Source organism: Peromyscus leucopus, chromosome 5, assembly GCF_004664715.2.
Source record: "Peromyscus leucopus breed LL Stock chromosome 5, UCI_PerLeu_2.1, whole genome shotgun sequence".
Taxonomy (NCBI): domain Eukaryota; kingdom Metazoa; phylum Chordata; class Mammalia; order Rodentia; family Cricetidae; genus Peromyscus; species Peromyscus leucopus.
This window is the reverse complement of record NC_051067.1, coordinates 65,290,427-65,316,938: the sequence shown is the minus strand read 5'-3', so window position 1 is coordinate 65,316,938 and position 26,512 is coordinate 65,290,427. Positions and strand designations below refer to the sequence as shown.

The window sequence follows — 26,512 nt, the reverse complement described above, 5'->3', positions numbered from 1 at the left end:
ATGTAAAAGAGAAAGCCAAGAGGTCAGAGCTCAGAGCTAAATCTCACCCTTCCTTCTGCTGTCCCAGCTTCGTGAAAAGAGACCTACTTCCTGTCGGTTAGTTTTTTTAAAGTATGTTGTTCTGCCTTCTCATTGGTTGTAAACCCAAACACATGACTGCCTCGTCACTGTCTGAATGTACAGCCCCCTAGGTCTTAAAGGTATATGTCTCCAATGCTGACTGTATCCCTGAACACACAGAGATCTTATGGGATTAAAGGCGTGTGCCACCACCGCCACACTCTTGCTATGGCTCTAATAGCTCTGACCCTGAACACACAGAGATCTTATGGGATTAAAGGCGTGTGCCACCACCGCCACACTCTTGCTATGGCTCTAATAGCTCTGACCCCCAGACAACTTTATTTATTAACATACAATCAAAATAATAATTCAGTACAATTAGATTACCACCACAGTGAGGGATGGAAGGGTAGTGGCCTTTAAGGTTTGAATTTCTTAACATTTAGGGAGCATTACATTTTATCACACTATTTGAATATTTTCCCAAGAGTGAGTCTGGTTTTCAATAATTTTTCTAAGGGGTTACATGGGATGGAACAATGAGTACTTTGTGTTACTCTTTCTTTCTTTCTTTCTTTCTTTCTTTCTTTCTTTCTTTCTTTCTTTCTTTCTTTCTTTTTGTCTTTGTTAAAGAAATATAACATCCTTAGAGTTTTCCCTAAATATATATATAGGAAAATATTGGAGGCCTGTTTGATTTCTAAAAGACGCTTCGTTTTTCCAAACAATAAATAATTCTAGGAGAATTAAGTACAAATTGAAACATAAGCCATAACTGTAGGTGTTACGTGATCCAATACAAGGGATGAAAAAGACACGTTTAGTTGTATAAACACTTCATTTAAAATGTCATTCTGAATATTGAATACAATCCTAAACTCCTACACTACTGCATCCATAATCCATGGGGATAAAAAACGTTTCCTAAGCTGTTTGCCCTTATCATAGCCATAAAAAAATTTCTCTAAAGAAGAGGATTATGTTCTTACTCCCCTCACCTCTATCTTTCTTTTTCCTCTCAATAAATTAATCTTTGTGTTTCAAAATCAAGGTCTTCATGTGCACCCAAGGAAGTAACTCATCTTCTGGTCTCAGTCCCTCAAAGAGCTGAGTTTATTGGTATGTGACACCATGTCCAGATGTTCCCTTCTGTCTTAAATGGATGGTTAAAAGATCAGCACTACTGGTCCAATTAGAAAGGTTACTTTCTGTATCATCTTCTATTAAGACTTTCCAAAGTCCCTGAGAAATTCATCTTGCCAGTGGTTGCTTCACCCAATACTTATTTTATTCCTGTTCTGTGTCTCCAGAGTTGGCCCTGAAGTCTCCTCATTACACCCTAAACCACTGTGAGAGTTAGCTTTGTCAACTGGACACAATCTAAAAATCACCGGGGAAAAGACTTTCAGTGAAGGATTTTCTACATTGTGTTGGCTATGGGCATGACAGCGGAGGCATTGTCTTCATTAGGCTAATTGGTGCAGAAAGACACAGTGCACTGTGGGAGGCACCATTCATTCCCAACACAGGACATCCTGAACTGGATAAGAGCAGAGAAATCAAGTTGAGCACCATCAAGCAAACAATTGAGTACACATGCATTGTGTCTCTCTGTACTTGACTATGGATGTATATGATAAATTATCTCAATTTCCATGCAGTGATAAACTATAACTGGAAATTAGAAGCTGAAATAAATCCTTTTACCCTAAGTTGTTTTTTGTTGAGGTATTTTATTCATAAAATGAAAGCATTCCAATTCTGGAAGCTCAGTGTTACATCTCAAATTCTAACATTTTCTGGCTAGGGCACACTTCCCTCCCCATCCTTCTCTCCCAGTGTTCCCCCCTCCCCCACAAAAAAAACCCCAGCAACTTAGGGCCAGCTCATGTATCATCTCTTCTCACACCCCTTGTCTATTTCCTTTGATGGTCATGACATGATGCTTCAAACCATCGTGTGTTTCCGTTCTCTATCCTGCCATCGTAACCATGCTCACGGAGGGAAGAAATCATCTTATCCCTCCTCTAGTTCCTTATTAGGTGAGCAGCTGCGACTGCCAATATGTGATCCAGTTCCGCATGGCTTAGCTCTTCAACATGAAGGAGCACACAGAGGAACACATGTATCCCAGCAGAGATCTCAGCATGTGATCTCAGCTCCCTCCCTCCTCAGCCAGTCTCCTAAGAAACTAAAAATAAAGTTCTGAGCTGGACCAACTGGCTTATTTCTGTAATACCAGCTCTCAGAAGGCTGAAGCAGAAGGACTGTGTGTGAGAGAGGGACCAGCCTAGGCTACACAATGAGTTCCAGGCCAGCCAGAGAAAAGGGATGAATTTAAGAACAGTAGATCATCACCCACAATTCAGCAGTCGAGACCTCAGACCCTCTCTCTATGAAAAGCTTACAGTTGTTGGAAGGACAAGGATGACCCAGACACCCTGTGATCGGTGACCTCTGGCTTCTTCACCAGGGTGTCACTCCATTTGGCTGTGCTTTTCTCTCAGCCTGTTTCTATTTTCTTCCTCGGCTAAATGAACAACCACCCCCCTGTATTACAAGTACAGCTCTCCAAGAAAGAGAGAATCTAACATGGCTTTCAAACTTTCTTTGAAGAACTGCTTTCTTTCAGGACCTCTAGATGGTGTGGACCCATAGAGACTCTCTCCCTGACTTCCTAGAAGTGACATGTGATGGGGCCCTTCCCATCCAAGAGGGCCACGAGAAACTGAGCAGACTGAGGCACTGCCCTGCCAGTGATGAGCAGAATGTTTCCAGCTGTGAGTAACAGACTAAGACACATAGTGGCCCTAAAGCAAATGCTCATTTTCTTAGAGAACAAGGAGTCTGAAGGTGGATGGTCTTAGATTTCAGCATCTCAGTGACCCTCCCAGGGATATCCTTTGTCTATGCACAGTTTCTGAACAGTGGGTGTAGCAGATGAATGAACACATCATTATCTTAAAATGTCTCCTGAAGCCTTCTGGAGGATATCATTCTGTGTCTACAACCAAGTGAGTCACAGTCCCACTTCCAGTTGCAAGGGGGATAGGGAAACTGAGTTGGTAGAATAGTTTTAGCAATGTCACCAGGGGAAAATGGGCTCTAACGACAAGGTCGCAGTGTCACATTGTGTAGACGAGTCCCTGCCCAGGTAGACAACTGCAACACATTGCTGCAAAGGCGACAGTCACTTGCTAAAGCATTGCTTTGTGTAAGTTCCGTGACCTCTTTGAGGTTCAGATTCCTAAAATGGAAAAAGAAGACTCATGACTGATATTAAAGAATGTATTTTTAAATGATATTTTTTTAAATAATATATTTTAAAACTCAGCTTTTGTACTTGATATATATTAGTATATATAGAGAAACTCACATATATACACATACAACAAATACATATACACTTGATATATATCAAGATTTATATATCAAATATATATGTATTTTATGTATATATATTTGTGATATATATGTGGTACATAAGAAATTATGTCAAGCATCAACATTGTTTATCTGGAGTATTATCCTTTTGACTTTTGTTGTTTCTAAAAGAAGGAATAAAGCGAGGTCAATTTGACATGCAAAGTAAAAGTAAACATGGGAAAATTTAAGGGCAGGCGTGATAGGAATTCACTTATAATACAATCATACTTCATTGTAGCTGGCGAAAAGCTCACAACTGCCCGTCAGCATCTATCACACCCTCCTCTGGGTTCGGCTGATTTAGCCACTGTTGCCCTGGGGCTGGGCACTGTGGGGCAATCTTCCCTTGCTTGCTGGACCTGTAGCAGCGTAAACTCTCCTGTTCTGTGCACTCCCCTAACCCCTCCACTGCAGAGTCCCGGGAACCGCAGCTAGGGTCATTTCTCATTTGAAACAGAACACATCAACTCCAATTTTGCCTCCAGGCTTGCTTTTGTCCAATGGTCCAAAACCGTTTAAGATCCACTTCTCGCACCTGCATCTTTGACAGGATAACGGAGTAAATGTTTCTGTAATGGGTTCAACTTATTCACATTTGATTTCAAAAACTCTATCAGATTATCCCGGAATATATCACAGTCTAGCTCCATTTATGGATCCTTTCCCTGCCAATTATGCAAAAGACCTTTCGTCTCTTTCTTTCTCCTGAAACTTGTCATCACAGGCACCTGCTGTCTGCCCAAGATCCAAGAGTTTTTCCTGTGATTCAAAAGTCCTCTCAGAGCCCACCTCCTCCAGGAAACTTGAATCAGCAGGGTGTGGATTTTGCTTCTGATCCATGAAACAAGACCAGATGAATGTTTGCTCTTGAACAAAGCTGAAAAGCAACAGACTATAATAAACTCTTTTCAATGAACTAGAACCCCTTTCAGGCTTGCTATGAGGTCTAGACTACAGTGGTGTTTGTGTGTGTGTGTGTGTGTGTGTGTGTGTGTGTGTGTGTGTGTGTGTTGCTTGGGAATGAGCTGGACAGCTTTATAGCCATCATGTGATAGAGACAGAAAACATCTCATGTTACAATTAAGATAACTGTCACCCTTATGAAAACAGTCTGTAAGTTACTGCGCATTGCATAATGCCCTGGACCTTTCACTGCAGTCCGGCGCTTCCCATCCAACTTAGCTACTCCACATGGGACACGTGCAGCTCTAGAAATGTCTGCCAAGTGTCTTGTCTCACTGGAGGTGTCGCTGCCTTCTCTCCTACGGGCTCGTTACCTGTGAGGGGTGAGAACCAATACAAATTGTTTTCCTTTCTGCAGAGCCCACTGCAGGGATTTACACTCCCAGATATGTATGGAACAGCACGGTGTGAACTATTACACACGCGTTGTTCCCGGACTGACGTGTATTAGCATAGACTCAGTGGCTTTAAACAGTAGAGCCTGTCTGGACAGCGGAAATCCCAAAGTGAAATGCTGCAGGCCTGCAGGCCTCCTGAGGGCCTGAGACTCTTTCCTGGCCGCTCTCCTCAGCTGGGGGTGTGTAACTCTAACTCTATGCCCCTCCCATCTCACATCTTTTCACAAGCTTCTCTCCCATGTGACTGTGGTTTCTTGTCCTTCATCTGTCTAATTCCCTTCTGTTTTACTCTTATTAAGGCCTATCATTGGACTTAGGGAACACTAGGGTCATTTAGTATGACCTCAACTCAAGATCCTTAACTTAATCATATCTGAAAAGACCCTTTTCCTAAATAATTCAAGCACACACACACACAAACACACACATACATACACATGCACACACATACACACATATACACACACATACATACACACACATTCATGCACACATACACATACACACACACACACACACACACACACACACACACACACACACGAGGGGGGGTACCGCTGTTCATTCAGCTCACTGACGTGAGGATGATGATAGAAAACGCATGGTTTGATTGCTGGTTCTAAAATGACAGGGCTGGAGAAGTATACTAGTTACTTTTTTTCATTGCTGTGACCGAATCCCTGACATAAACAACATAGAAAAGATTTTCCAGGCTCACAGTTTCAGACCGTGGGCCGTCATGGCCGAGATGGCCTGGTGGCTAGAGTGAGTCATAGAGCTTCTCACATCACGTCACGGCAGCAGATGAGAAGCAGAGAGTTCAAGGCAGAATCAGAAGAGGATGCAGCACACGAAGGCTCGCCCCTCTTCACTGACTTCTGCCGGCCAGTTCCCACATCTCAGAGGTCCCACAAACTCTCCAAAACCCACCAGTAGCTGGAGACCGAGTGTGGGAGACGCTTCTCACTCATACACTGGTGAGAGGCAATCCTCATTGGTCACTCCTATTTCTTTCTCTCTCTCTCTCTCTCTCTCTCTCTTTTTTTTTTTTTTTTTTTTTGTTTGTTTTTTTGAGACAGGGTTTCTCTGTGGTGTTTTAGTGCCAGTCCTAGATCTCACTCTGTAGAACAGGCTGGCCTTGAACTCAAAGAGATCCGCCTGGCTCTGCCTCCCGAGTGCTGGGATTAAAGGCGTGCACCACCACCACCTGGTCGGTCACTTCTATTTTTATGTGTTCTGTGAGCAAATCTTGTTTCTCTTTGTTCTGGACCTTTTTTTTTTTTTTAAACGATATTTACATAACAAAACAGCCTTGGAAAACAAGATCATGTCTCCTTTCAAAGTAGTCACAGACATGCTCACTTCCCTTTATAAAGATTTGGTTCCACACAACTTCTGCCTTGCTATAGGGATGTAAGATGGTACAGTCATAATGAAAAACAGTGTGGCAGACCTTTGAAAATTTAACATAGCAATTCCTTCTAAAGGAACCAAAATGGGCTCTAAAGAAATATTTACTCACCAGCATTCATTGTGCCATTGTTAATAAAGGCCAAGAGGTGTATACGGCCACCCAAGGGTCCACTGAGGAGTAAATGGATAAACAGAACTGCTGTATAACTAACACACACTAGAATGTATTCAACATGAAAAGGAAATGAACTTCTGACATGTTACAGTATGGACAGAAGTTAATGATATTGTGCTATGAGAAGTAAGTCAAGCACAGGACAAATAGTCTATCATCCTCTCATAGGAAGCATATGGAGTTCCTAGTAGTCAATTTGACAGAGAGAGCGCTATGCAAAAAACAAATGGAATACACTCTTGCCTGTGCGTTTTGATATGGTGACCAAACCCTGTCCAGGTAAACATTTTTCCATTCAGTTAAGACAGCCGAGCCGGGCGTGGTGGCGCACGCCTTTAATCCCAGCACTCGGGAGGCAGAGCCAGGTGGATCTCTGTGAGTTCGAGGCCAGCCTGGGCTACCAAGTGAGCTCCAGGAAAGGCGCAAAGCTACACAGAGAAACCCTGTCTCGAAAAGAAAAAAAAAAAAAAAAAAAAAAAAAAAAAGACAGCCAACCAAACAACAGAGCTCAAAGGATCCCAGTAAGAGCAGAGAACAGGGGCAGGAATATATAAACACCTCTATTACAGAGATGAACTTTTATGCATGCATGCTCTTCATGTGCCCATTAGACTGTGGGGATAAAATAGTTCATTATAGATTAGCCTTCCTCTAGGATCAAGGGCGGTTTCCATGACCACAAACTAAATCTCTGACAGGAAAGCTTCCAGTTACATGGAGGAAGGGAAGGGCAAGTGAGGGTGATGGATGAAACAGCTGCAACCCATGCCCACTGCAGATTAACTGACAAGAGTGGCCGACCTCCATGGGGTTGGCACAGGCCTGTAATCCCGGCTACTCACAAGAGGAAGAGCATAAGTTCAAGGCCTCCTTGGGCTCCAGTATGAGTTCAAGCTTGAGCTATTATGAGACCCCATCTCAAAAGCTGAAGAGACAGAGCTGGGTCAGGAATCATAGACATGCCTAGAATACAGAAGGCCCTGGGTTCAATCCCCAGTACTACATAAGAAGGAAAAGAAAAATAGGACATTAAGAAATGATGGTGGATAAATGGGTGCGTTTAATGAAAAACCATTATTGAAAATGAATCCCCTTTCACAGTTTCTTGAGAATGTTCAACTTAGAAGTTTTGCAAATTTAACAAGACTGTAACTCCCACCCAAGTTTCCTATGGAGGTTTACACACACACACACACACACACACACACACACACACACACACACACGACTTATTTACCATATATTTAAATGGAGACACTGAATGCCCTGGGGAGTCAGAACTCTCCTACCACAGGAGAGTTCTCATCAGCCCCACACTGCTTTGTAAAGAAAACAAAAAACCCACAGAAACATTTTAGCAGGTAGTTTCTATTTATAAACAAATAAAATAGCATGGTTTTCTTTGCTGTTTGATCGAATAAAATACAATGGCTAAGTTGGGCATGCTGGTGTAGGCCTGTAATCTCAGCACGTGGAAACTAATGCAGGAAAATCCAAAGTTCAGGCCAGCCTGGGCTATATGGTTTTTTTTTTTTTTTTTTTTTTTTTTTTTTTTTTTTTTTTTGGTTTTTCGAGACAGGGTTTCTCTGTGTAGCTTTGCGCCTTTCCTGGGACTCACTTGGTAGCCCAGGCTGGCCTCGAACTCACAGAGATCCGCCTGCCTCTGCCTCCCGAGTGCTGGGATTAAAGGCGTGCGCCACCACCGCCCGGCACGGGCTATATGTTTTTAAACCACTGCTTTTCAACGTGATCTCTCAAGTGTCCCTGGCCCCACCCTTAGGGACATTTTGAACAGATGTTTGTCTTCTCTTCCCTCAGGCTTATTGGTCTCTGAGGTTCTTGTGTGTGTGTGTGTGTGTGTGTGTGTGTGTGTGTGTGTGATACGTATGTACATGTCAGTTGCCTTCTGCAATAGCTGTCTACCTTATTTTTTCAAGACCAGGTTTCTTCACTAATCCTGGAACTCACTGTTTTATTTAGGTTGGCTAGTTTCCACTCCCTCCTTGTGAACTTCTAAGGTTACAGATGCTTGTGGTCACAACTAGATTTTTATACGGGTTCTGCAGATCCGAACTCAGGTCCTCATGCTTGTGCAGACTAAGCCTTTTACCCACTGAACCATCTCCCCAGCCCCTGAGGCTCTTAAAGCCCCCATCACGCTGACTCAGAGGAAGGAAGGCTCACTCTCACCTTCTCACCTTGCACCTTAGTGATCTGGCACTCTAAGCTGGGTGGGGGAGGTGACCATTGGTCTCTGGACTGGTCCTGTCACCTTTTGATTAGGCTTCTAGATATGAATGGTCAGCTTCTGCTCAGCTTTGGTGGTAGAGCCTCAATTCCGAGACAGCTGGCAATCTCTCATTAGCATCTTGTTCTTCAAATACTGCTGCAGCAAATGTCTCTGCATGTCTTTCAGAGTATTGTTGTCTCTCTCACCACAGATTGGTCCTGGGACAGCATCCTGATCTCCTGTAGATACCCAACTCCATGGATGGCAAATCTCTTATAGGAAATGATGTAGCATTTACATATAACCCATAAACACCTACCCTACACTTTAAGTCATCTCTAGATGAGCTGTAATGCCCAGTACAAGGTGAAAGATATCTTCGCCTGTCTAAAACACCTGGTAGTCTAAAAGAACTGAATGCCAATGGCAAGGTAGGAGAGAGGATAGGCAGAGCTGGCAGGCAGAGAGAATTAATAGAAGGAGAAATCTGGGAGGAGAGGAGAGATCTAGAAATGAGAGGAGGAGGACATCAGGGGCCAGCCACCCAGCTACACAACCAGCAACAGAGTAAGAAAGAAAGGTATACAAAGATCGAGAAAGGTGGTCGGGTGGTGGTGGCGCATGTCTTTAATGCCAGCAGTCAGGAGGCAGAGCCAGGCAGATTCCTGTGAGTTCAAGGCCAGCCTGGGATACAGAGTGAGTTCTAGGACAGGCGCAAAGCTACACAGAAAAACCCTGTCTCAAAAAACCAAAAAAAAAAAAATTGAGTAAAAGCCCAGAGGCAAAAGACAGATGAGATAATTTAAGAAAAGCTGGCTAGCAATAAGCCAAGCTAAGGCTGATCATTTATAACTAAGAATAAGCTCTCTGTGTGATTTTTTTTTGGGGGGGAGCTGGGTGGCAGGCCCCCCAAAAGAGCAAAAACAACAAACTATACTGTTTTGGTTAGTAAAAGGTACAGTAAAAGTCAACAAGGTCAGGAAACATAGCCCATTTATATCAGTAGATCCAAGATAATAAATATAATGAGTATGAATGATTTGTTGTTGCCACACTATCACAATAGCCAAGGCATGGAATCCATCAAGAGATGACTAGATAAGGAAAACGTAGTTTACACCATGGTATTTTATTGACCATAAAGAATAATGAAATTGCATCATTTGTAGAAAAATAGATAGAGCTGGAAATAACCATGTTTAGTGAAATAAGCCAGATTCAGAATTATTAATGCGCCATGTTTTCTCTCATATGCAGTTACTGTTCTATTGCTATGAGGAGATACCATGACCAAGGCAACTATAGCAGAAAGCATTTAATTGAGGGCTTTCTTACAGTTCCAGAGGGTTAGTCCATGTGGGAAGCACAGAGGAAGGCAAGCAGGCATGGTGCCAGAGCAGTAGCTCAGCGTTCATATCTGATCCATTAGTCGTAGGCAGAGAGAAAGGGAGAGAGACAGACAGAGACAGAGAGACAGAGAGGGAGGGGGAGGGAGAGGGAGAGAAAGAGGAAAAGAGAGAGAGACTAGGGGGGTCATGGGCTTTTGAAACCTCAAAGCCTACCCCCAATGACACACCTCCTCCAACAAAGCCATGCCTCTTAATTCTTCCTAGCAGTCCACCAACTGGGAACCAAACATTCAAATATATGAGTCTAGGAGGGTCATTCTCAGTCAAACCACAATATGTAGTATTCAGATTGGTGTGTGTGTGTGTGTGTGTTATGATTTGAAAGTAGAAATGGAGCTACATGGGGGGATGAAGGGGCTGAAAGGGAGAGACAAACAAGAACAAAAATGTTAACAAGAGGGAAAGAACAACAAATACATCATGTTCTGCCTATTATGCAGAACCTGTATTTAATATATGAGAATATGTGCTTATATATGACATGAAAGCAGAAAGTGGGCCATGTAGGAACTAGCAGAAAGTGGCAAGGGGAATAAGGAAGAGTGATGGGGGAAAATATGAGCAAAGCACAATGATATGAATATATGAAAAATATTATAAAGAAAACTATTATCTTGTATAACCACTAAAAAATATGATGGCTGGTGTGTTGACACAAGCCTTTAATCCCAGCACTTCAGAGGCAAAGGCAGATTTCTGTGAGTTCAAGGCCAGCCTGGTCTACATAGTGAGTTCCAGGATAGTCAGGGAAGTATAGAGAGAGCCTGTCTCAAACAAACACGCAAACAAAACAACATAATGATGATAAAACAGCTGTGGATAGAATGTGGCCCTGCGGTCAGGATCAAAGTCTATATCTGGTTTCACCAAAGATGAACCTATCTTTATCCTAGATAAGGGATGTAATTTTCCCCAGTTTCAGTTATCACCTATTATGGGAAATGCTAATAACCACATGAGCTATATAAAAAAGGAGCTATAGAAATCAAACAAAAAGAGCAGAAATCCTTTGGAGGAAAAAAAGTACTGTGGTAATATATAATCACAATAGAGTAACATCATAATTCCATATAATTCAATTACCAAAGTAATAATTATATAGATATAATTTATTCACTGCATTACATATAATGTGTATTAATATAATATGTTATTGTGATACAATAATTATACATAGAATAGAATGTAAAACTCTTTTTAGAAGAGGTCTGCTTAATAACATTGAAAGGAACATTTTTCTAGGGACGCTAGAAAATACTAGGCATACAGAAGATGGTAAGGATTTAGGGATACACAGACATGGTTTTGAATCCGCTTCATGCATATCTTGGTTGAGTGTAGCTAATTTTTTTAAATTTCCAAATCAAAGTTTTCCCCCTTTTATTGAAATAGATTCCTTTTTTTCATACAGTTTTCCCTCTCTCCACTCCCCCCAGTTCCTCCCCACCTCCCCTCCCACCCGGATCCACTCCCTTTCTGTCTCCCACTGAGAGAAGAACAGGCTTCTAAGAGATAACAACAAAACATAACAAAGTAAAACATAACAAGATAAAACAAAACCCATCATATCAAAGTTAGACAAGGCAAACCAAGAGGAGGAAAAGAGCCCAGCAGGAATCAGAGACCCACTCGTTCGCACACTCAGGAGTCCCTGAACTAAAAGCAAAAGCCACTAATCTGAAAGCCATGCTGTGTATGCAGAGGACCTGTGCGGACCTGTGCGGGCCCTGTGTGTGCTGCTTCAGGCTCTGGGAGTTCACATGAGCTTGGTTCAGTTGGTTTGGAGCACCTTGTTTTCCTGGGGTCCTCCATCCCCTCTGACTCTCACACTCATTTGGAAGCCTCTTCCTCAGGGTCCCTGAGCCCTGAGGGGAGGGATTTGAAGGAGACATCCCATTTACAGCTGTTTGTTCCATGCTTACACACACACTCTCTCTCCTTTACCCTCTCTCTCTCTGTCTTTCTCTGTGTGTCTCTCTTTCTCTGTCTCTCTCTGTTTCTCTGTCTCTGTCTCTCTGTCTCTATCTCTGTCTCTGTCTCTCTCTCTCTCTCTCGTGTGTGTGTGTGTGTGTGTGTGTGTGTGTGTGTGTGTGTGTGAGAGAGAGAGAGAGAGAGAGAGAGAGAGAGAGAGAGAAGAGAGAGAGAGTGTGTGTGTGTGTTTGTGCATGTGCATATGTATGTGTGCATGTATGTGTCTGGCCGTGGATTTCTGTATTTGTTCCCATCTGCTTCAGAAGGAAGCTTCTCTGACGATGGCTGGGCAAGGCACTCACAATCTATGAGTATAGCAGAATATCACTGAGTCATTTTATCATTACTTTTTTTGTTTTGTTTTGTTTGTTTGTTTGTTTGTTTTTCGAGACAGGGTTTCTCTGTGTAGCTTTGCGCCTTTACTGGATCTCGCTCTGTAGACCAGACTGGCCTCGAACTCACAAAGATCCGCCTGAGTGCTGTGGAGTGGACCTTAAATCAAATCAGACATTGGTTGGTTACTCCCACAAGCTTTGTGCTACCATTGCCCTAGCATATTTTGCAGTTAGGACAGCACTGTAGATCAAAAGTTTTGTGGCCAGGTTGGTTGTCTATGTTTTTGTTTTGGTAGCCTGCAGAGTACTTTCCCATACTGAAGACACTAGAACACAGGCATGAACATTCTATGTAGGCACCAGCTCAACCACTCCATGTTCAATGGGTTGTATGGGTATTGTCTTCAACAATTGGGCCTTGCTGTCACTTGTGGGGAGCAACCTGTTGTCTTAGCCACAGCCCGGGTTGTTCAGGGATTTTCATGGGACCCCTTTGGCCAACAACTCAATTGGATGTAACCCAGTCCCAGTACTGGAAGTTTCATTTTGTGACAAGAGATGGCCAGTTGTGACTCTGTCTCCTCAATTATTTGGAGACTTCATTAGGATTGCCTTATATATTTTAAGAAGTTTCCACTGCACTGTTCCCATACCATCCCTCAAATTCCCATGAATTCTGTTTCTCCCTGCATCCCCACCTCACCCCCACCCCAATTCCAGATCCTCCTGTCCCAGTGCCGCCTGCCTCCAGTCCACCCATAGCATCTACTGTATTTCCCCCTCCCAGGAAGATCCATGTGTTTGCCCTACCCCCAGTCCCTTCCTCTGTACCTAATCCTTCTGGGCCTGCAGATTGTAGCTTGCTTATCATTTATTTAACAGCTAAAACCCACATATAAGTGAATACATACCATTTTATCTTTCTGGGTCTGGGTTACCTCACTCAGGATGATTTTTTTCTAGTTTCATCTATTTGCCTGCAAATTTCATGATGTAGTTTTTTTTTTAAGACAGATGAGTAATACTCCATTGTGTAAATGTACCACATTTTTTTTTAATCCATTCTTCAGCTGTGGGACATCTAGGTTGTTTCTAGTTTCTGGCTATTGTGAATAGAGCAGCAATGAGCAAGTGTCTCTTTAGTAAGATGAAACATCCTTTGGGTATGTGCCCAAGAGTACTATAGCTGTATCTTGAGGTAGATGGATTCCCATCTTCCTGAGAAATTGCCTCACTGATTTCCATAGTGACTGGACAAGATTGCACTAGAGTGTGGGTAAATTCCTTTAACATCTCTTACTCTCCATTTTCTCATTGGAAAATAGTACATGCAAAGTAAATGCAAAACATATTTTCCAACATGTTTAGAGGAAGTTCTAGAGATCTGTTATATAGGACTATACTTAGAGTTAATGATACCTTACTGGGCACTTTAAGATTGATTAAGTGGGAAATCTTATATTGAGTTCTTGTCACAATTAAAATTTCAAGTAGTAATATGTACAAAATAGATGTCTGAGTCACCAAGGACTTTAAAAGTGAGCAGTAGTTAGATATTGTTACTGCTAAATTTTGGTTTTATGGGCTGAGGATGTAGCTGAATTGATGGAGTGCTCGCCTAGCCTGCACAAAGGCCTGGATGTAATACCCCAGCATGGAATAACACCTGCCGTGGTGGTGCACACTTGCAACCAATCGATGGGTGGGGACTCAAAACTTCAAGGTCATCCTTGGCTACAAAGCAAACGGTAAGACCAGTCAGGGATATGTGAGATCCTGTCTCAGGAACAAAACAACCACAAAGAAAGGGTTTTGTTTTGTTTCTTTTGGGTTATCTTTCGATAGAAAACAAGGTCAAGATAGAAAGCAAGGTCAAGATTAGCCAGCAACTCCCGTGGCAGGGATTCTGTTCTAAACTGACACATCAGGAGCTGGTGCTTGTTGCAGGGTCTGCATTTGGCTGTTCTGACTGCAGATGGAAGACCCTTCTTGATCACAGTCACCTTCTAAGCACAGTTTAGATGGGAGGTTTGGCCCAGACGTCCAAGTTGGAGAGCTTCTTCTAGCTTCCCTTGTGGAAGCTGGATGCTGTTGTGTCTGGTTTGGGAAACAGCACCGGTGAGCATGGAATCTGAATTGTTAAAAGGACATTATTTACTCCTCTGTGAGTTCAGGGTCTGGTTAGCTGTCTTTTATGTCCTTAGAAGCACTTTCATAGGGAAAAATCCCAATAAAGGGAAGTAAACTGTGTTGCACAGGAAGCCTCCCTAGACCCACCCGTTACATTGGCTCTGGTGGCTTTATCACATGACTGCCCGCTGCCCCCTCATCCACCCAGGACCAGTGGATTTTTAAAGCACAACAGAAGCAATGTGTTGTTAAATGGTGGAAATCTGGCTTCCACTGGGTGGGAGCCTTGATTTGCAGCAAAGGTTGGTTTCTGTCATTTAGATTGTCACCATCAAGCTACAACACCACATCTTGAACTCACAGTTGGGAAGAGACTGGTGTGTCCTAGCTTTGTGCTGAGTCAGCTTTCGTCCAGCACCATAAAAATTTTTTTTTTTGTGGGTTTTTTTTTTTTTTTTTTTTTTTTTTTTTTTTTTTTTTTTTTAGGAGGGGAGGTGGGAGAGCCTGGCGCCATGCATGCTGGAAAAGTGTTCTACAATTGAGAAGCACCCTGGCTCCCTTTTCCATTCTTAGTTTACAGACATAAGTGTCTCAGATGAAGACAGCTGAGTGTCTTCCATGCCTCTTCCCTCCTTCATAGTGTTCTCCCCTTTAAGACCATCTTCTAGGGACAGCCGAAAGTCCCATTTATTCAGAGTAACTCAAGCAGGTACCATACTCAGTCTCCTTCCCTGGGAATAACAAATCCATCCCATCATTTGCTCCAGAGCTACAAAGACAGCATCCTGTCACACACCAACTGAAGGTCTACCAGGAAGAAGCACCTTTGTCTCTATGGCTTCTTAGACAAGCTTCTTCTCCCTTCCATGCCTCCCATCTCTGGCTCCTGGAGGACTAGACCGGAGAACCGGGTGCTCACGTGTAATTCCTTGGAGAAATCTCCATTTAAGAAATGAATCAAACTGCATCTCTCTTTTCTATCACTGTACCGTGAGCTCACAGGAAAATCCACGGTAAGAGAAATGTGACCTCAATGTCTCTACAACTAGACTATGGAAAGGTTTTGTGCTTACAAACCAGGAGAAATGAGGTGGAAGGTAGAGTCACCCATTCGGCAGCTTTCTAGTACTTCTATCGAGAAAATGTAATGAAACCATGTGCTTTCGAGAAACTGTAATGAAATCAAGTGCTTTGTGTATGTCATATGTATTTATTTTGAAATGCGAGCTTTGGAAACACAGTACCCAGTGATGTGCTGGTGGACAATGTCTGTATTTATAAAGATCAAAGAGAAGTGTGGTTTAAAAGTGGCCTTGTTTACAGAAGGAAGGAACCTCCCAGCTCCAAAATAAAAACATCCTTCCTTCTCCATGGCATCATCTCTGTGTCTTCTAGAATTTTCAGTGAGGTTATGCTTAGGCCTGAAGTTGTCCAATGAAGGTCTAACTAGGAACACACTAGCACTGGGGTTTCATAGTGTAGCTAGTCTGTATTATCTACTGTGGCACTAACAATAAAAATAATATACACAGAATAATAAGCAATATGAGGTAAAAGCCATACTTTGACAAATGTACATCTTCATTTTTCCTTTTTATTTTATTTTATTTTTTTTTTGGTTGTTCGAGACAGGGTTTCTCTGTGTAGCTTTGTGCTTTTCCTGGAACTCACTCTGTAGTCCAGGCTGGCCTCGAACTCACAGAGATCCGCCTGCCACTGCCTCCCAAGTGCTGGGATTAAAGGTGTGCACCACCACTGCCCGGCTTCTTTTTCTTTTTTTGGACAGGGTCTTCTAGCTATTTAGCCCAGGCTGGCCTGGAACTAATAATCTTGCCTCAGTCTCTCTAGTATTGGGATTACAGGTATGTTCTCCAAGGCTCAGGTTAAACACATAATTTGCAGAAGTGCAGATATGGTGTGGAATAACTTTTCAAAAGAGATGAAGAAGGTAGACACAAGTCCAAAGAAGATCAGTTGTCAGGATTGGTCAGTAAACTGTTGATTGGAATGAGTTTTTTAGACATTCTCGGGGATCCAGAGAGCAATCACAGTTAGTAGCAAGAAGTGAGTCATTTAAAAAAGAGTTCCTCTTGGTCTTTGCTTTGACTTAGGATGGCGGGTACTGCTATGTAATAAGATACTCAGAAATTCCATGTCTTAATGCCATGCCTACTTATGTTGACTTCTACTGGTCTCTATCATATACCTGTGGTCAGCTGGTGGACTAATCAAGAACTGGAGACCAGATGTGACTAAGCCAAGCTTTTGTTCATGGTAGGGAAGTACTCTAAGAGACAGAGGAGAAGCGTGCAAGGTCTTAGTCATCCCACCTCTTAATTTCCTTTCAACTTTCATACTCTTATTTCTCTCAATGAATTCTGGACCATTTTCTCACATTCTAGGCTCCAGTTCCCTAAACTTCTCTTCAGGTGTTTTAATATTTCCGGTCTTCTAGAGAAACAAGTTAGTTTGGTTAACCTGTAGGCTCAAGATGCATCTTTAAATTTCTAGTTTTAATCAGATATTTCCTTTGGTCTCTTATTGTCATACCTCTTAATTGGTTCTATATAATCCTAGACACCCCCCCCCCCAAAAAAAAAAAACCCTGCTTCTTGTTCACATAGTTTCAGAGAAGGGAAAAAAGAAGAAAACACTCAAACGTATTTTTGAGCTCCAGCACTATGTAGCATTACAATTAATATGTACTTTTCTCCCATAGATAGATTCGCTTGTATACTTTTTCTCATTGTCATTAATGTCATTTGCGAGGTTAGTTTTTGTTTGTTTTTTGTTTTGTTTTGTTTTACTGCTTTTGGGGGGCCCATCACCCATCTCTCAAATAAATACATGGAGACTTATTCTTACTTATGAATGTCTGGCCTTAGCTTGGCTTATTTCTAGCCACCTTTTCTTAAATTATCCTATCTACCTTTTGCCTCTGAGCTTTTACCTTTTTCTATTCTATATACCTTTTTTTTTTAACTTCTTACTCCACAGCTGGCTATGTGGCTGGGTGACCCTGGTACCCTCTCTCCTTCTTATTTTCTCCCTCCTCCCTCTCTTTCTTTTTATTTATTCTCTCTGCATGCCAGCCCTGCCTATTTCTCTCTCCTGCCTAGCTATTGGCTGTTCAGCTCTCTATTAGATCAATCAGGTGTTTTAGACAGGCACAGTAACACAGCTTCACAGATTAAACAAATGCAACATAAAAGAATATAACACATCTTTGCATCATTAAACAAATATTACACAGCATTGCTGTGGGATGTTCTGTATGTTAAATGAGTTACTCTGATTGGTTAATAAATAAAATACTGATTGGCCAGTAGCCAGGCAGGAAGTATAGGCGGGACAAGGAGAAAAGAGAATTCTGGGAACAGGATTCCTGGTGTCAAGAGGTGAGGCAAACTGAGTCAAGAGATGCTGCCAGCCACCGCCATAAGTACCAACATGTAAGATACTAGTAAGTCACGAGCCATGTGACAAGATATAGATTTATAAAAATGGGTTAATTTGAGATGTAAAAACTACATAGCTAAAATCCTGAGCCATTAGGCCAAACAATTTAAATAATATAAGAGTCTGTGTGTTTATTTTATAAGTGGACTGCGGGACTGCCTGTTCTTGGCAGGACCCCGGAGAGAAAAACTCCAACTACACAGCATAAAAGAATGTAACACATCTTTAACTAATATTCCATAACACATTTGAACATTTCCTATTGAATATTCTCCATGCATTTTATGCATTCTACATGGCATCAAAAACTTATTAGTAGGAGAGATAATCCCAGCCATTAAAACACTTGCCTTCTGGGCATGAGGACCCAAGTATGACCCTCCAAAGCTACATAAAAACATGTTAGGAATGGTAACACGTTCTTACAATTGTAGTGCTAAAGAAGCAGAGAGCAGAGGATCCCTGGGGTTCACTGGCCAGTTAGCCTCGTTTACATAGCTGAATTCCAAGCCCATGAGAGCCCCTGTCTCAAAAAAACTGGTGGATGGCATCTGTGGAACGAGGCCCAAAGTTGTCCTCTGGCCTCCAACTACTCAGGCACACCTGTATGTGCATCTGCATACACGAACACGGACACGTGTACCTAATCTTTATAATTGTTTTGGCTTTAAAATGTACTTTATATCTAAAAGTGTTATATGTCTCTGGTGATGTACATGGAGCAGCTGTTATAGACACCAACGACTGTTCCTCAAAAACTCAAACACCATATGATTCAACAACTTTACTTCTGCTTGTATTATCCAACAGAACTGAAAGCAAGGTCTGGCTTTTACCGTACCAAGAGCATGGGAGAAACCCAATGCCCACCAAAGGATGAACTCATAAAGCAAGTACACAACAGAATATTATTTAGCTTTCCAAAGGAAAGGAAAAGCCAACAAATGCTTTAACATACAAGATGTTGAGGCTGCTCTGGTATGTGAAATAAATCAGTCTAAAGAAAGGTGAAGCATTTACATGACTTTTCTACAGTAATCAAATTTGTAGAAACAGAAAGTAGAACAGTAGCTCCCACAGAAGATGGAAACAGGGAACTGTTTAACGGGATAGAGGTGCAGTTCCACTGTTCTAGACATCATAGTGTGAAGGGAAAGCAAATCATATACTTTAAAATCGGTTGACAGTAAGTTCTATGCTGTGTATTTAATGACACTTAAAAACACACTCAAAAACCAAACAAACCATACCAACTACACAATCGTGGTCTTATACTTCTAACAGAAGATGAGCCAAGCGGAAGGAGAAAGTCCCAAGGGCCACTTTTAACACACTGGCGAACACTCTACAGAAGTGTTTTCCCCTCAGCTAAACCTTGGGTTTCATCCTCCAGAGCCGCCTGTTGGCTTTGACTCCCTGGCCTCCGGGCTGGAGCCAGAGAGAAGTAAATCACTTTGGAGACACTGTTTCTGTACATGACGATAGACTTTAGGACTCCTCCAGGGTTGTCCACCAACTTTTATCTCCTACAAAAGATTAATATTCTGCCAAGAAACGTTTGAATTATATAAGGCTTCAATCTAGCACTGTGCAAGCATCTGGCACGGCTCCTTTCCATTCTGCAGAGCAGATGTTCCCCGCTTGTCATTATTTCCTGATGTTTACTTGTTTCTGATGCCCTCTTTATTTCTCCAGGATTGTTTTCTCAGTCTCCCCCACCCCAGGCAATGTTTCTTGAAAGTGTGCTGTATTTCCTTTGCATTGGAGCTTGAAAAATGCTTGAGAGAACATGTTATAGTAACGGATCTGAGTTCGGAGAACACCTGACTCTTGTGTCCCAGGATAAAAGATTGCACCAGGGACACACGGTTAGAAATAGTTTATTAAGAGGAAAAAAAGGCACTTCCAAGAATACAGTGGGCAAGTGGGCCGAGGAAAAAGCCACCAAGCACTAGGCCACAAGGTACATGGCCCTTTGCAGGACATTTACATAGCACCAGACTCTCACATATTTGAATATAATGTGCTTTTCTATTCCATACTCTGTGAGCTAAGATGAAGAAAGGCTTCCACGTTTTCTCTGCCTGCTGGTTTCCTTTATATGTTAATCTTGATGTTGATTTCCCCAGTCTATTCTGCCACAAACTCCTCCGAAGGGTTAAAATGGCTGATCTCATAGGCTACCTCCTGGTTATGTCTCTGTCAGGTTAGTTATTTAGGTATTTATGGTCATTGAGATGAGGGGCAGGAACTTCACTCATCTGTGCCTGCTTTTATCCTAAAGTCTGAATCTAAAGGCCACATTGACCTTGTCTCAGAAATAGTTGCAATTGTTAAGGGCAAAATTGCATTTTCTCCATGTTTGGGTCCCATTTACACTTTTTCCAAGAACATCAGACAAAATGTTGGACTTTGAAATTGCTCTGCAATTTTTGTCTCTGGGTCATTCTAGCTCATTGCATTTTAACCATATTCTCCCTTATGTGTGTGTAGGGGGGGTGTGGTCCTCTCATTACACTAAAATTTTCAGGTGTCTTTTAAGGACTTTTCCCTCTATAAAACTCTATAAAAAGAGTTTTGGTAACTTTCTCAGCAATTGCCAAGGTAAGACCGCTTCACAGACTTCCGGTGGTCTGGCAGGACCTTTGAATTCTTCCTATCTCTGGAAAGCAAAGGGTTGCTGTGGGACCCATTGAACAGCAGTGCGAGTTTCACCTACAAATAGTCTGGCACACACAGGAGAGCCTTTCCCTATCCCCAACCCTTCATTTTCCCTGAGACAAATCTCTTGCAGCCCAAGCCGTCCTTGAATTGTATTTGTAGTGGATGCTGGCCCCGAAAACTCCTTATTTTTCACCTCCCGGAGTGCTGAGATCACAAGAAACTTGAGCCACCTTGCTTGGCTTCCTTGCTCTCCTGTGTCCTGAGAAGAGGATGATTTCAACACCATCCAAACACGTTTGCTGGGAGGTGTAGGTCATGACCTTCACTTAGGAGAAGGCAGATGGCCTGCCTGAAATTACCCAGCCCCCCAGTTTGGAGGTCTTTACCATTTTTCACAAAATGTTCGTTCCGTTCCCAGCTGAACTCCTCTAGGTAAAATAAAAACGGCTCTGGCAATTTTCTGTTTAGGGGGTCTAAGGTTGCTCGCAACAGGGAGGTGGGGAGGTTGGAGCACTCTTGACTCTGGGCTGGATAAGCAGTAGACAGCGAAACACGAAATGGAAAATTTTCAAGTCCATGTGGGAGAGGAGGCAGGGAGGGCTTCGGGAAGTCGCAGGCCGGAGTGGAAAAAAAAAAAAACAAAAAAACAAAACCCCGGGCCGACGTCGAGAGCGCCGAGGACCACATAGACGTACAGAATCGCGTAAGCAGTGCTTGCAAACGCTGACGCACGGCACTGAGCTGCAACGTGCAGTGAGTGACCTAGAGATCCCAGGTGCAGCCGTGAAACTCCGAGCGCATCCCCATGCAGGCCACGCCCCACCCCCTCCAGCCTGGGGCTGCCGCGCTGCAGACGGCCAGGCACACCCAGACCTCCCGGCTCCAGACCGAGGAAGAAGGGCCGGCCTCGCCTCGCCTGGTCCTCCCGCCGGCCGTGGTGGGCGGGGCCGCGCCGGCCGAAAAGGGCCCGTGCCGGCCGGCCAGCGAGGTGGGCGGGGCCCTGCCGGCCGATTTGGGCCAAAGCGGGATAGGCGGGGCCTCGTTAAACTGAGGCGGAAGCCCGAACGCGAGCGGAGCGGCGCCTCACCCGCTAAGATAGGCGGAAGTAGGAAGGCGAGATAGGCGGGGCCATGGCGGCAAAGGTGGGCGGGAGCGGACGGGAGAGGTGGGCGGGGCCGTGGCTGCCGAGGCGGGCGAACAGATGAGGTGGGCGGGAGCGGGCACGGAAATGTGGGCGGGGCCGACGCTGAGTGAGGCGGGCGGGACGGCCGAGACCGGCGGGAGCCGCAAGCGAGGGGGCGGGGCTGCGCCCGCGGTGGTGGGCGGGGCCAGCGGGATGGGCGGGGCCGCCGGCTCCAAACTCGGAGCCCGAGGGTGGGCGGCACTAGAAGGAGCTGCGGCCGCGCCCGCCCTGTCGCGCCTGGCTTGCCGCTCGGAGCGCCGCCTCCCCAGCCGCTCGGAGCCGCCGCGATGGCGGAGGACAGCGAGTCTGCGGCCAGCCAGCAGAGCCTAGAGCTGGACGACCAGGACACGTGCGGGATAGACGGAGACAATGAGGAGGAGACGGAACACGCCAAAGGGTAGGAGGTGGCGCGCGCCGGCGCGACGGGCAGGGCGGGGACCGCGGGCACCGCAGGGCTCCGGCGGCGCCGGCTCGTGGCGCGCGGGGAGCCCCTCGGCCGCCCCGCTCGGCGGTGGCCTCGTCCCGAGACCCATTGTGAGGTGCAGGTCTCCCGGCTCTCTGGGAGCGCGCGGGGTGGGCGAGGCCCGGGGTGGGCGGGGAGACTGCGACTCGGGCCCGGGGACCCGCGTCTGGGCTGTCACCTGCCGCGCGCCCCCGCCGGCCGGCCGGCCTCACCCAGCCACGGCGTGTAGCTCCGGGGAGGGTGGGAACCCAGCAGGGGCGCAAGGCCCTTCCCTTTGTGGCGGCGGCGCCTCGGGCCGCAGGGGCGAGCGGGATGCAAGTAGTGCCGCTTGCGCCTCGGCATCCTTCTAGTACTTTCTCGCTACCCCCCCCCCCAGGCGCCGCTAACCCCCAGTGGAGACGAAACCCGCCAGGCCGGTCGTGGGGGGTGGGATAGGGATGCGCCCTTGGCGGTCTCGGCGCCGCAGCTGCCGAACTGCGCAAAGTTCTGCCTCCTAGGCCCGGCAAAGGACGCCTAGGGGGATCCAGGTCCCGGCCGCGACGCCCGAGGACATTCAGCCTGGCGGCTTCTGAGCGTGTCCCTAGAGCTTTCTAGAGCAGAGCCGACCCGGGAACGGAGTTCCCGCGGCCCCGACCTTATCCCGACTGCAAACCTGGTGTCTGAGCTCCAAAGCCAAATGGACCAAGTACTTTTAGACACTTGATCTGTTTCTCAATCTGTGCCTGCCCTCTTTTCTGCCCTGCAGACTTGATTTGTTCTTCTGTTGGAGAAAAGACTGCTTCTGGCTAAGGCTGGTGTTGAAGTTGTGTTTTAGAGGCGGGGACTGGGGGATCATTTTAAATGAAGACCCGTGTCCTTTTGTAGGTACTGTTTGCCTCAGCCTTTTACCCTGTTGGATTCAAACTATGCCCTGGCACAGAGCCGTTACTGCTGCCCCTTAGAAGTGAGATTCTGCGAACCATGGTGACTGTGTAGAAGTAGGTCAACCCAAAAACACGATAGGGGAGCCTGAGTCACAGATGGCTTATTTATTCAGTTCATGGAGAATCTTTCCAAGTATTTGTATTTTATTCATCGTTTACTTTAAGCTGTATTTAAGAAAGGAGGCTTTATTGGTCTTGAATATGTTATAAAATATTAAATGACAAATGAAGAAAAAAGCTGACTGTGTATATCTCCCCTTGGCACGTTGCTTTTTAATTTTTTTCAGCGAACAGTTCAGTGGCAGCTGCAAGTACTGAATGTTATCATTCAAGTCTAGATTTTTTTTAAGCCAGAAGAGGAAATTCTACAGAAATCTGAGCCTGAGTTCTGTTTATGAGTAATAGAAATTTGCCTGTGATAGCCAAATATAAAAATGTATTTTTGAAACACTGGCTTTCTTGCCAGAAATGGGTCCAAATGAGCGCCGATAGATAGATACCTCAAGTAGCTTCAGCACCTGTCTTACCTTTCTGGGGAGATCCTGGACTTGTCTCTCCAGTTTCTTATTGTTCTGTGTCTGCTCCATATTCTAGGTTGGGGTTTTAATTAAAGTTTCCTTGCCTACACAGTCGAGGATACCCTTGATACAAAAAATTACCCGTGTGGAAATGGGACTATCTGATACCTTGCTATATAATAGGCTGTTGAAGTTCCCAGAAGAGCATCCAGAGGCATTTTGGGGCCCTCTTCAGAGGTTTCCAGATTTATACATCAGTACATTAATTATATGTTACGATGCTTAATCAAAATTTAGAGCTGCCCAGTGGATTGGGTGGTTTTTAACCAGGGATAGGCAATGTGGTAACAACTTGTAGTTGGAAAAGATTAATATAATAGATTGTTAGCTATTAAAATACAGAAAGATTAGTAAAACTCAAGTTGCCGCTCTTTTCTTGTTGAAATGCTTTTTTTTTTAAATTGCAATTTAGCACAATTTGAGGAAGTCATCTTGTTTTATTTGGCTCACGAATTTGATAGTGCTCTGTAGCAACTCAGAGCTATGTTAAGTAGCTCAAGTTTGTCAGTGTTAAAATATGGAAAACTTTTTCTTCCCCACTTGGTCTCTTCCTTCTCCACTAGTTTAAATAAACAACGAATAATGAGCCTTTAGAGAGTGAGTAGATATAATGTTTTACCTCTAATAGGCAAAGTATTGCTTCTGAGCCAGTAGACAATGGTCAGTACTTGGAGCAGTAATTTGTTCAATAGCTCCCCTGTGGCTTGATAGGATTAATATACACCCAGCATTCAGTGTAGTGCATTTACGAGTTGTTTTAGCTTACTGTGTTGAAACTACAGGTTCAAATAAAGGAAAGCTACCCAATAAGATACTGCTATGCTTTTGATTTTGTAAAAGTTTCTTTATTGACCTTTTTACTTCACTTTATGGGTAATATTGAAATCCCATGAGATTTTATGTTTAAAACAATAGCATAAGTATAAAATACTTGAATGTCACCATTTTTGTGTTTTATTTTTATGGAAAATGTGCTCTTTAACTGTTTGGTTCACCCAAATATGGTAACAGCATATCACTCTAAAAATTACATGAATTCTCAAAGCATTGACAAAGGGAGAGATTGCCATTTTTAACTAGTGAGAGGATAGCTCAGTGTAATTTTAATATTTTCAAATAATTTGGAGAAATTAGAAGTAGGATAATTGAAGATTACCTAAAAAGAGATCTCATTGGTAACTTGCTTTACCATGTGATTTAAAATTGGAGTAAAATAAATAGGTATCAGGAAAGAGCTTGAAAAACTTCTTGAAAACTTCCAGGCAAATTAAAAAGTCCAGATGACTGAAGACTCCATTTCTGTCCTGGGTAGCAGTGGCAGGAAAGAGGTTATCTGCAGCATGACTAGGAATTTGCCAACCCAGGTGTGAGCCTACAGAGGTAATACTCCACTCGTTCTTCTTTTGTTCTCCCTTCTCAATTTCTGAAGGAACTTGGTAAAACAGTTGAAAATGGGGCACAATGTTAAGTCCATTAAAACTCAGGGTCTTGCCCCACTGAGGTATGTTTTCTCCACTTGTAAACTACATCCTAGAGGGTTCCTTAAGCTTCACCCTACACTGAGCACTGTGTTAGCTTTTTAATCACTGTGATAAATACCTGAGAGAAACAGTTTAAGGTTGAAAGATCAATTTTGATTCAAAATTCCATGGCTTTCTGGCCATGGCCTGTTAGTTCAGTATTTTAGGACAGAATGATTTGAAGGAGTCAGAGTTGCTCACCTTGTGGCTATCAGGAATGGGGGTGGCAGGTGTAGGGATTTACCTCGCTGGTAGAGCAATTTCCCACAGTGCATTTTGCTCTGGGTTTGATCCCTGCTACCACAAAAATTTTATCCCAAGTATGGTGGCACATGTCTGTAATCCTAGCCTAAGGAAGCTGAGGAGAACCTTGAGTTTGAGACTAGCCTGGCTTCCATAGCCAGATCTTGTTTAAAAAAAAAAAAAAGTGGGGGGGGATCTTGAAACAAAATAAAACATGGTTTTATGTTGATTTAGAGTTCTTCGAGTATATATTTCCAGGAATGATATAGCTGATTCATAAAGTAGTTCTGTTTCTGTTTTATTATTATTATTTAGGAACCTCTATACTGATTTCCATACTGATTAGGCTAATTTACATACCAACCAGCAACAAATACAGGCTCCCCCCCCCCCATCCTCGCTACCATTTTTTTTTAATTTGCTTTCTTAAATAATAGCCTCTCAGTCTGGGGGTTAGATGAAATTTCAGTGTTTTAATTTCTATTTCCTAATGGCCAAGAATGCTGACTTTTTTTTGAAAAATATTTATTGGCTGTTTGTGTTTCATCTTTTGACAGCTGCCTGTTCATTCCCTTAGCCCATTTATTGACTGACTTGTTTGTTTTCTTGGTGGTCTTTTAAGTTCTTTATGGAGTCTGGATACTTCTGTCAGATGCATAGCTAGCAAAGATTTTCTCTCACTGTAAGCTGTCTCTTCACTTGTATAGAAGCCTTTTAATTTCATTAGTTCCATTTACCAGCTCTTGCTGAGTTACTTTCAGAAAGTCCTGCCTTTGCCAGCACCTTTAAGTACTTTCCTTACGTTTTCCTCTAGCAATTTCAAAGTTCCAATCTTACGTTAAAATTTTTGATTTTTATTTTTTTGGGGGGGTATAAAATGAGAGGTACGGATCTAGTATATTGTTCCTTTACATGTAGATATCCAGTCCATTTGTTGAAGAGGCTGGCTTTTCTTCAAAATAGGCT

The 26,512-nt window shown here is 43.6% G+C and overlaps 1 protein-coding gene across 4 annotated transcripts in view; it reads left to right on the top strand.

Moving 5' to 3' along the window:
• Positions 1 to 22,002: 22,002 nt before the first annotated feature.
• Nmt2 (N-myristoyltransferase 2) overlaps positions 22,003 to 26,512 on the top strand; it is a 44,311-nt gene continuing 39,801 nt past the window's right edge. For 2 of the 4 annotated variants that reach the window (XM_028895105.2, XM_028895104.2), the window contains exon 1: positions 22,022 to 22,216. In XM_028895105.2, the coding sequence (XP_028750938.1) occupies positions 22,189 to 22,216 (28 nt within the window). In that variant the 5' untranslated portion in view covers positions 22,022 to 22,188. Of the gene's footprint in view, positions 22,217 to 26,512 lie in introns of all 4 variants that reach the window. The other 2 variants (XM_028895102.2, XM_028895103.2) reach the window with 2 other exon arrangements.